An 11529-nucleotide genomic window follows, 5' to 3' on the forward strand; every position below is an offset into this window, starting at 1 on the left:
GAAATACACCGTATTCAATATTTTAGAAATCATTAATTTCAAGCAAATACAAATAGGTAACACAAAGAAGATAATAATTATATAATAATATAATAATATAATATAAAATAAACGATAAAATACATGCATGCACAACTTGCAAAAACTCGAAAAAATATGAAAAAAATATTAAACGTGATAACAATATTTATAAAATAATTAGAAAAAATTTAGATAAAACTGGATTCGTTAACAAACATTTAAATAAATAAAAAATTAGTCGGATAAAATTAATAACCAAATCTTCAATAATTATTACTACAGACTCATCGAAGACAGATCAAGAATTATAAAAAGTTAGATCACGTGTTGTTCAACAGATTTGCTAAAAATTTTAATAATAATTTTGCCATTTTTCCAATTCAATACTATATATTCCAACTCCTCAAAACAGCCTACTTATCTCTTTTAAAACACGGCCCAAGCCCACTTATCTCTTTTAAAACACGGCCCAATTTTCTAAGCTGAGCCCACTTTGTAAAATAAAAAAGGCAAGAGAAAACCCTAAAACTCTTTCAACCTAGGCTCGGCGCCACTTCTTCTTCACGCCATCTACTTCGGCAGCTGAGTGTCGCCGCCGCTTTGTTCCCGTTAAAGCTGCTGCCGCCATCGCCTTTCCTCCGCTCGTGCCGCCGCAGCTTCATTCCTAGCGGTTTTGCACTGATTTTCTACTCTTTTTTGGTTACTGGTATTCTCCCAATCTCCATCTATCACTTTCTTCTAGCTTGGGAAACAAGAATTAGAATTTACCTAATGATAGAATGGAGGGGTTTTTGTCTTATTTGATAACAATAGCCGAATATCAACGAAAAAACAACAACCTCAAGAACTCTCTTAATTTCCTAGCTTGATTGATTCACCGAACAACTTCAAGCTGACTTGTAGCAATTGGTTTAATTACTTTAATTTTCTAAATTAGTTTGCACCAAAATGATAAACAAACAACAATGAAGGGTATCCATAACGAACGTATGAAGAACATGGGGAAACAAAAGTAGGGCGAGAGGCAAGAGCTAAAGAAAATAAAACCCTCAAAAACTCTTCCTCTGATGTGATTCTGTAACGCTCATGCTAATCTCTACATTTTCCTTGCCGTTGCTCTTTCACTCATTATTTTTAGCTCTACCATATGATGTCCCTTGCCATGAATTAGAGAAGAGTTGTCCATATATATATATATAGATATAGAGAGGAAGGCCAGAAGAATAGCCTGAGGTTTCTAATGGCCTTTTCATGATTCGATTCACTTATCCTAACAATTATCAGTTAACCCTAATTAATTCACAATTTTAGTTCTTACTTTTTAACAAATGGACAAAAGGTATAAAATTTGTCTTCTATAACATCATTTTGTAGAATGATAAATAAATGAAAAACTTAAAAAAGAACAATGTAAATGAAGTAAGAAAAAGAAGAAGGAAAAATGGGGTGAATTTCTCTCCCACACACACACACACACGCACAACAAAGGTTCATCATTATATTTGGAAGACAAAAAAAATCTGTTCCCCATAATTAGTTATCCTTAGAAGAGCGAGAGCCTTCTACTTAATGCCACTTCCTGATTTCTAAAGTAATAGATGATGCAGTTTGGTTGCAAATCTCAGTATTGCTCATGAATTTCGTTTGTTTGGTTTAAATCATCATAACGGTTCTGCATGGGTGTCTCAGGTCATTTGTCTTTGGGTGAGCTGAAAGTTGGATTGAGATATGGCGTCTTTTGTAAAGCCAGAGAATGCTTTAAAACGAGCTGAAGGTGAATGATCATAATGTTCTCTTTTGGATTTGCTATAAATTGATTTCTATTTGCGAATATGCCATTATTTTTCTGGGTACTTTGTTTTAGTAGTATGTTTTGGTTCTTTTGATGAATTCTGGTACTTTAAGTTCTCATAATTTAATGAATGTTTTCCATTTATTGTTTGTTGGGAAGTTTGTTCAGTATACATGTCCTGATCTACATCTAGAACATATACATTATTAGTGTGTTGATGACTGTAGATTTATTGATTTGACTTTTGGAAGTTTTTCCTTGAAGTTTGCCTAATGGTAGTCTTCATTTTATGTTTTGAAATTTAAGTTTGGTTACTCGTACTAGTTGTGAATCCCATTCAAGTGGAAGGGGTCTTTTTTTGGGGTGGCTTATGACGTATTAATTCTATAGTTGGATAGCATATTCATGTTTTGAATTTTATGTTCTGATAACTTATTTTATTGTTAAAACATGTCATTTGGCTCTTCAATTTTTTTTAAGTGCTTCTGAACTCTATTCATTTTCTTATTTTATTATCATAATATAATGTGTATACCATATATAGGGGTAGTTGGAAGACATATTACAAGATCATTGGAATACCTCTTTTCTAATTCTGGGGCATACACTGTCATTTGCCATTGTTGTGACACGTGTTTCTTGTAACTGGATTTTCATGTTTTTGTTTCTAGTTCACCACTGTTGATGTATCTATTTTGAAATTTATGATGTTTCTATTGGTTTCTTTTTGTGTGAAATGAAGCATTAAATTTATTTTCCTTGTATGTATTCAGAGCTCATAAATGTTGGCCAGAAGCAAGATGCCTTGCAAGCCCTTCATGATCTTATCACTTCGAAGAAATATCGAGCATGGCAGAAACCTCTTGAGAGGATTATGTTTAAGTATGTTGAGCTCTGTGTGGACATGAGGAAAGGAAGGTTTGCTAAGGATGGTTTAATTCAATATCGAATTGTTTGCCAGCAAGTTAATGTTACTTCCTTGGAGGAAGTAATCAAGCACTTCATGCATCTTTCCACTGAAAAGGCAGAGCAGGCTCGTACTCAAGCTCAAGCCTTAGAAGAAGCTTTGGACGTTGATGATTTGGAAGCTGATAAAAGACCAGAAGATCTGATGCTTAGTTATGTTAGTGGTGAAAAGGGTAAAGATAGATCTGATCGGGAACTTGTTACCCCCTGGTTTAAATTTCTGTGGGAGACGTATCGAACAGTTCTTGATATACTAAGGAACAACTCAAAGTTGGAGGCACTTTATGCGGTAAGTGATCACTAAGCCAGTCTTTTTGGTGTATGAGTTATTGAGCTACTTTTTCAGTTTATATATTCTAAAAAGTGAGAAGTATGTCATGCCTAAAACTTTTAGTATTACGGTGGAACTTAATTTTGGGCCCGGGAACCCTAGTTGAAACCCTATCATATTGTAACTTAGCTTCCTTATGGTTCTACTGGTTGGAGGATTTAAGAAAGCTTTTGATGTCTGTGTCTGGAAGTTATGTTTAAGGCTCCCTAGAGCAACTTTGTTAATTTACAACTTTAGTTCTTGAACTTTCAGACGTGCGTAAATTTGGCCCTAAACGTTTGAAGGTATCCAATAGGTCCATGAACATTCAACTTTGCATCCAATAGGTCGTGAAGTTTCGGAAGCCCTTTAATTTTGATTGTGTCTAATAGGTCCCAAAAATTTGATGTAATGGACATATAATTTAAAGTTTAAAGTCAGTTTGACATAAAATTTTATTTACACTCACTAGATCAATTAATGTTATAAAAAATTGAATATGTTAAGGCTCTATTATACACAAAATTGAAAGTTGAGAACATATTAGATATTTTTAAAATTCACATACCTGTTAGACATTTTGAAAATTTCCGGACCTATTAGACACAATTAAATAGTCAGGATCAAATAGACACAAGTTATGGAGCTTAGGAATTAACCTTGTATTTCAGTTATTTTATTTTATATTATTATTTTTTAAAAAGGTAACAATGGAAGCAATATATTAGTTGGTTAATGTTATGAAGATTGACATATGATGTAGATGTATTGAACTTTGGGTGGGTAGGCTGGTTTGTTTGTTTTTTTTTTTTTTTTTTAAAAAAAAATTATTTGACACTTCACTTTACCTTTTACATAATCCAATTTCTGGAAGAGAGGGTACAAAATCTATTCTAGAAAAGGTCACTGGCCTTTTTCAGTTTGGACATTATTTGTTTAGCATTAGTCAGAGCTTGAACATTAACAAGCCTTTCTGTCATGGTCACCACTATATAATTATGGGAGGAATTACTTTTCTATTTTTATTGGCCTTGACTTGTTCTGTACATTTACTGGATGAAGCATGCAGAATTTTGTACCGAGATGTAATAATTCTTCTAGCATTTTTCATTTGTAGATGACAGCCCATCGTGCCTTCCAGTTCTGTAAAGTGTATAAAAGAACAACGGAATTTCGTAGATTATGTGAAATTATCAGAAATCATCTTGCTAATCTCAATAAGTATAGAGACCAAAGGGATCGGCCTGACCTTTCTGCTCCAGAGAGCTTGCAATTGTACCTTGACACAAGATTTGAACAGCTGAAAGTTGCCACAGAGCTTGAGCTCTGGCAGGTCTGAATTTTTCTCTCTACATAAAGTTGTGGGTTAATCTCTAGATTTAAGAAATCCATATCAAGGTTTCTTCTCTACAAATCATGGCAATTCAAATATTTATTTATCACCGATTTTTGCAGGAAGCTTTTCGTTCTGTGGAAGATATTCATGGTTTGATGTGCATGGTGAAGAAAACACCCAAACCATCCTTGATGGTGGTGTATTACGTCAAATTAACAGAGATCTTCTGGATATCAGATAGCAATCTTTATCATGCCTATGCATGGCTGAAACTTTTCTCCCTTCAGAAGAGTTTCAACAAAAATCTAAGCCAGAAGGATTTGCAGCTGATAGCTTCTTCTGTTCTTTTAGCAGCTCTTGCAGTACCCCCCTATGACTCTAAGCATGGTGCTTCTCATTTAGAACTTGAACATGAGAAAGAGCGGAATTTGAGGATGGCCAATCTTATAGGGTTCAATTTAGATTCCAAACTTGAAAGTAGAGATGTGGTAAAACAATTTGGTTAATTGGATTTTCTTTTATATTTTTCATAGTCTGAACGGTACCTTACTCTCTATCTGTTCTTGTTTCATCCAGCTTTCAAGGGCAAATCTTTTTTCTGAACTGGTATGCCTGATTAACTTTACTTTGTTATTTCGTTGACTATTTCTCTCTTTCCCTCTAAATTATGATACTTCACAATTGGTTTGCATTCATTTTAAGTAAAAAGGGTGGATAGTATATTTCAACAGCTTCTGGAATTAGCACCATGCTTCCTATTGTGAAAGTTTAGCAACTAACGTTGATAAGCTTCCATACTATGACAGAGTCAATGATGAACGACTCTTCACATTTTTTTCATTAGGGCAGATTTGTAATCATCTCTACCTCACCTTTCTTTCTTTATGAACCATGTCCTTTTATTTACTGTGGAAATGCCATGCAAATACGCATCCTAACTTTTAGTATTGTACTCAATAATTCTAGTTCTATTTTCTTAGTAGATTTCTGCTTTCCCTTTAGGTGTCTAAAGGAGTCCTGAGCTGTGCAACTCAGGAAGTTAAAGATCTTTATCATCTTCTGGAGCATGAATTCTTCCCTCTTGATCTTGCAACAAAATTGCAACCCTTACTAAACAAAATATCAAAGCTTGGAGGAAAGCTTTCATCAGCTTCTTCTGTCCCTGAAGTGCAATTGTCTCAATATGTTCCGGCTCTTGAAAAACTTGCTACCCTGAGGCTACTTCAGCAGGTACTTTCTGTTACCTTTTATATATTGCGAATCTTGCAAAGCTAATCCTCGTATAGATAAAAGCATTGCTTGGTAATTTCATTTTATGCGCTGAACTTCTAATTTATCTGTTTTATGTCAGGTCTCCAAGGTGTATCAGACTATGAAAATTGAGAGTCTATCACAGATGATCCCATTTTTTGATTTTTCTGCTGTGGAGAAAATATCAGTTGATGCAGTCAAACAAAATTTCATTGCCATGAAAGTTGATCATTCAAGGAACATTGTGTTATTTGGCAATTTGGTATTGAAATTTTTTTGTCTTCTTCTTGTTGGTTTCTTTTTGTTTTTTTGCACTACGGGACAAGGCCTAAGATGACTTCTTTTCCGTTGATGTTAATGTGTCCGATCTGATTCTTTTTTGCCTTTTTAAGATTATAATTAAACCTTGGTGATTTTGTCTCTGCCTTTTTTGATGTGTTAGTCGAATTCATCTGTGTCTTTATATCTTGTTAAAATCATTTCTATGTTGAGTCAAACTGAGCTTAGCTCAATGGTAGTTGGCACGACCTTCCTTGCTAGAGTTTAGAGGTTCAAACCTCCACCCCGTAGTTATACTAAAAAATCATTTATATTGAATTTAAGGGAATTACTTTAATCTTTTTCTGTTTATTAATTAGGATTTAGGAAATATAGTCTTTTCTATATATAACTGAAAAAAATGTTTGTAGGGTAACTGCTTTTTTATAAACTAAAGATTAAAAAATCATGATTGTTTTTATGGATCAATTTAGGGTATTGAATCAGAAGGGCTTCAGGACCATCTGACTGTTCTTGCTGAATCCTTAAACAAAGCAAGAGCTATGATCTATCCTCCAGTTATGAAGGCATCAAAAACAGGTAATATATTGCCTGATTTGGCAGATATTGTCGATAAAGAGCACAAGAGGCTGCTTGCTCGGAAATCTATAATTGAGAAAAGGAAGGAAGAGCAGGAACGACAACTTTTGGAAATGGTACCCTCACCAAACTACAGCTATATTCAATTTTCTTTAGTGGTGTATAAAGGGAAAAATGTGATGAACTGTCTTTAGGAACGCGAGGAGGAATCAAGAAGATTAAAATTGCTGAAGATAACGGAAGAGGCTGAGCAGAAACGGCTTGCTGCAGAATATGAACAAAGAAAAACCCAACGGCTTCGTAGGGAAATGGAAGAGCGAGAACTTGAAGAAGCACAGGCTTTACTTCTGGAAGCTGAAAAGCGTGTTGGTAAAAAGAAGGGAAGCAGGAAGCCGGTTCTCGACTCTGTGAGTTCTCTTTTGTGATTCTTTTTCTTATTTTGGAATGTTGTAGATTCTATTAATAACAATGGGTATATACTTTTAGGAAAAGTTGACGAAACAAACTTTAATGCAATTGGCCCTTACTGAACAATTAAGAGAGAGGCAGGAAATGGAGAAGAAGTTACAAAAACTAGCCAAAACTATGGATTATCTAGAAAGAGCAAAAAGAGAAGAGGCTGCGACGTTAATTGAAGCTGCATTTCAGCAACGGTTGCTTGAAGAGAGAATGATTCATGAACGTGATCAGCAGGTTCTGCTCTTCATTGTTTTATGACTATCATTATATACATTTGGTTGTAGTCGTTCATTGTTGTTTTAAAAAAATTTCTGAATGTGTGCTAATATATTTGTTAGTGTATTTAGGGAACAAAGTAAATTAAATATGACTATGGTATGATTATATTATCCATAGGAAAATAAGGGTATTTTCATTCAACAAAAAGAGTGGATATATTTTGTGGCATCAACTGTTGCTTGCACATTGTCTATATCAAAGTGTTGAAGCTTCCCATAAGTTTTTATCTGTTACATGTTTTGATTTTACTTTGTGTCTGAACATTCCAAAGCAGCATAAAGGGACAGAAAAACTAGCAGAACACTAATTTCTATATTCATGGAATCTTGCCTGTAGTATGAAAAGAAATAATTTCGTTATTAGGTACTTCCAGTTTTCCAGTTCTAGTGAAAAAGTGGGTTCTCAACAACATTATTATTGCATGTTTTTCTTAACAAGACGCCAGATAAGGAAGTAAACTTATCAAAGAGGGTTATGCTTCTAATTCTTTTTTCGGAAAAGGGGTTATGCTTCAAATGAGGTTAGGAGTTATTGCAGAGTGAGGGAAGTTTAAAAAATATTGGTGCAGGGTCTTCAGAATTATGGAGGTAGAGTTGGGGTAATTTAGATAAAACCTTAGGTTAATCCCTTTTACCCTATTTACGTATTGAATACTAATCCTTAAATGGGAAGTTCCCTTTCATGTATTATACTAATTGACTCGTAATAAAGATTCCAGAGGTTGATTCTTATCCTCTTTAGTCACTTAGGTTACAACTATTTTGGTATAAGAGCGACCGGATGGGATGACATTGACTGTCACTGGTGGAAGACCAAACAACTCTTGGCCACCCAATTGCAAGCTTTATGTGCTTTGCTCATTGTCGAACTTACACATACCTTGTTACTAAGGGCAACTCTTTAAAGTAGAAATCCATTGCATGAGCTGGAAAGAAGTGCGTTGCAAACCTTAGGTTCATCGAAGAAGACCATCAATTTTAGAGAATTCACCCAAAGATTGTGGGCTAAACCAATTTGGCGTATTTTCTCTTTCTGTAGGTTTAGCAGCTTTGTGTTTTCTAAGGAGGGATACTGATTCGCAGGTTCTTTTATGAAAAATTTCAACATATTCTTTCCTATGGAATTGTTTTTTTGTTCCTTTTTTTTTTTTTTTTTTTTTAAATAATCTGTCTTTGGAGGTAAGACTAGAGTAGTTTAGGTAAATCCTTAGGTTGATCCCTTTTACTTTGTCTATGTATTACTCCCTTATAAATGTGGAGGTTCCTCTCGTGTATTATACTAATAGATTCATGAAAGAGATTCTAGTATCTCCTCCGGTCACCTAGGCTATATCACAGAGTTTCTACTTTCTAGCTAGGATCACCATTATCCTGTGAGCTTTGATAAGCTGATGCTTTTGCACATGACTTATTTGTGGAATTACAATTTCCAAGGATTTCTTTCTTACATTTGGTTTACACAATTTACTAATCTTACAATGTTTTGTTTTGTTTTGTTTTGTATGTATTCAATCTATCTGTTTTTCATTTTTGTGTCGTCGGATTTTTCTTGCTACAGTTGATGATATGTTGATAATTAATAGGTGTTTTTTAGTTCTATGTTATTGAAAATTGAGTTTCTTTTCTGTTTCCAGCTGGAGGTTGAGTTGAGCAAGCAACGCCATGAAGGTGACCTCAAGGAGAAGAATCGATTGTCTAGAATGTTAGAGAGTAAGGTTAGTAATTCTATTTTCATAAGGCTCTATTGGGTTAATCTTAACCTTTGTCCACTCAAAGTTTTAGTGTTCATTGGGAATCGGGTACTGTAATCATGATATATTTTATTTTATTATTTTGCGATTTAAGAAAATCTTATCAATAATTGAAAATATTATAAATCTTATTTAAAAGTCAACATGAAAATTTAACATGCTTTCTTTCATCAGCTAACCCTTTTCTCCACCAAGTTACAAATATATTCAAGAACCCACAATATTAAATGTATAATTAACTGTTAACTGATAATAATTTATTTTTTTGTTTAACACAACTAATGTACAATCAGACGGCTCTCCTTTATAGCGAGTATAGTGCTTATTAATATGAAGAGTATTTCAAGTTTAATTAGTAAGTTTCATATAATGTTCTCTGAAATTGCACCTTTTTAATATACTGATCATTAATTGGATTGAGGTTGTTTGGTATTTTGGAATTATGTGATAGTTCTTATTATTGATGGATGCCTGATATTGTTTTGTGGGCACATCAGACGTAGACTACTTTTTGCTCTTATTCTTTAGTATTATTATTATTATTAGTATCAGTACTAGTATTCGTATTATCATCATCATATTTAGGTGTTCTGAAGTGGAACTTGAATGTACGAATCCGCAGAATTTAATTTTTAACACATGATTGAAGTTAACTATTTTTATGTTCTGCAGAAAATTTTCCAAGAAAGAGTCATCAGTCTTCGCCAAGAGGAATTCGGCAGACGTAGAGCTGAGAGAGAAGAACAGATCAGGCAAATAATTCAGGCCCGGAAAGCAGAAAGGGAGGCTAAGAGGAAGAAAATCTTTTATGTAAGGCATGAAGAAGAGAGGATTAGAATATTACGTGAGGAGGAGGAAGCACGCAAGCGTGAAGGTATTTGTTTAAAATGTTTTGGTTTTCTATGGGGTCAAACATCATTTTGTGCTTTGGTGAAAATCTCGTTTATGCACTTATGGATTAGTCCTGTTAGACATTGACATTGGGACTGGAAGGGCCAGGGGGTTGGGGTGGTTTAGAGAATTTTGAACATGGATTAAAACAACTTCAGGGATGGCTCCTTAGTTTTTCATATCATGTGCATTAGTGTGACAACTGAGGAGTCTACATTTCTAGACGGATATGTCTATATTAGCGATAGCCGATAGCTGATATGCTTGATTAACAATGTCTGGATGATGTAGTTTCTTTTTCTATTAATTTTTGCTGATGGCATCTTTTGAACTTTTGCAGAGGCGGAGAGGAGAAAGAAGGAAGAAGCTGAACGCAAGGCTAAATTGGATGCGATTGCTGAGAAGCAGATGCAGAGGGAGCGAGAATTGGAAGAAAAAGAAAGACTGAGGAAAGAAAGTCTCTTTGGTGGTGGCAGATCAGCTGATGCACCTGCTGCTCCTGCTTCTCGACCTTTGGAGTCGGGGACTGCTGCTCCTGCTGCTGCCGCCGCTGCTGCAGCGGCTGCTGCACCATCCCCAGGAAAATACGTGCCAAGGTTTCGTCGGACTGAAGGCTCCACCACAACCGCACCACCACCTGAATCTGATCGATGGGGAAGCAGCCGGCCTGATAATCGACCATCTCAACCGGATAGCTGGCGCAGTGATGATCGTAGACCTGCATTTGGAAGTTCAAGGTCATCATGGTCCTCTTCCCGCATTCCTACTCGTGCTAGCACGGACCGCTGATTGGGGTGACAAATGTGGCAAAGTTGATATGAATTGGGAAGAAAAATTTTGGATTTGACCTGGAAATTAAACCATTTCTGGAAAAAAATAATCACTTGTTTTTGCAACTACCGAGAAGTTGAGGAAAGAAGCAGCAGCCAAAAAGTTGTAATATTTGTTATTGGTTTGTGTTGTGTGTTACATTTATTAGTGGAAGAGGTGTCCTTTTGTTTTATAATGATATGAATGTACTACATCTACATGGCTACCAATTTTTATAGGCCAGCATTTTTAAGTAAGTTGTCTTTTCCTTCCATCTGTTGATGAACTGCTGCTTACTAGCATTTTTATGGACTATATATATGTTAATTGGCCCTTTTTAAGTTAATTTCTATTTGTTTTTTGGTTTCCATCGGGAGCTTTACTCTTTAAGATAGCTCTTATGATAGATCGAAAAATCGAGCGACGAATCAAATTGAGGTTGGTTGGTGTCAGTTTAAGAAAATTTAAAAAAAATAAAAAAATAAAGTCAACCAAACTGATCGATTGTTAAAATTGACTGATCTTACTTTTCAATGGTTGAGGTCGGTTTGAACATTTATTATTCATTCGATGTTTTCCGATATTTAGGTTTTGATGTAGTTCAGTTATAATAGATAAAATAGAGTTATTACCAAAGTTTTTATATACTTGTTATATTTTATAAATTTAAATAATTGTTTAGAATGATATATTTTATTTACTTAATTAATTTTTTAAAATTATTTTAAATGATAAAACTATTGAAAATATTTACATTATATTAAAATTTCGTAGATACTGTTTTGGTTATTTTTTTAGATTTGAAA

At 34.5% G+C, this 11529-nt stretch overlaps 1 protein-coding gene across 1 annotated transcript; it reads left to right on the top strand.

Annotated features, from left to right (window-relative positions):
* Window positions 1-480: 480 nt before the first annotated feature.
* LOC120082888 (eukaryotic translation initiation factor 3 subunit A-like) lies at window positions 481-11069 on the top strand. The gene is made up of 14 exons (XM_039038274.2): window positions 481-727; window positions 1711-1795; window positions 2587-3068; window positions 4207-4422; window positions 4545-4913; window positions 5002-5031; window positions 5428-5655; window positions 5777-5938; window positions 6429-6650; window positions 6729-6941; window positions 7021-7227; window positions 8906-8986; window positions 9695-9896; window positions 10254-11069. Exons 2-14 carry the CDS (start codon window positions 1750-1752, stop codon window positions 10700-10702), a joined length of 2907 nt encoding a protein of 968 aa, XP_038894202.1. The 5' UTR covers window positions 481-727; window positions 1711-1749; the 3' UTR covers window positions 10703-11069.
* The last annotated feature ends 460 nt before the right edge of the window (window positions 11070-11529 follow it).

This window comes from Benincasa hispida, chromosome 8 (assembly GCF_027475165.1).
Source record: "Benincasa hispida cultivar pf3 chromosome 8, pf3_genome.v1.1, whole genome shotgun sequence".
In the NCBI taxonomy this organism is placed as follows: Eukaryota; Viridiplantae; Streptophyta; class Magnoliopsida; order Cucurbitales; family Cucurbitaceae; genus Benincasa; species Benincasa hispida.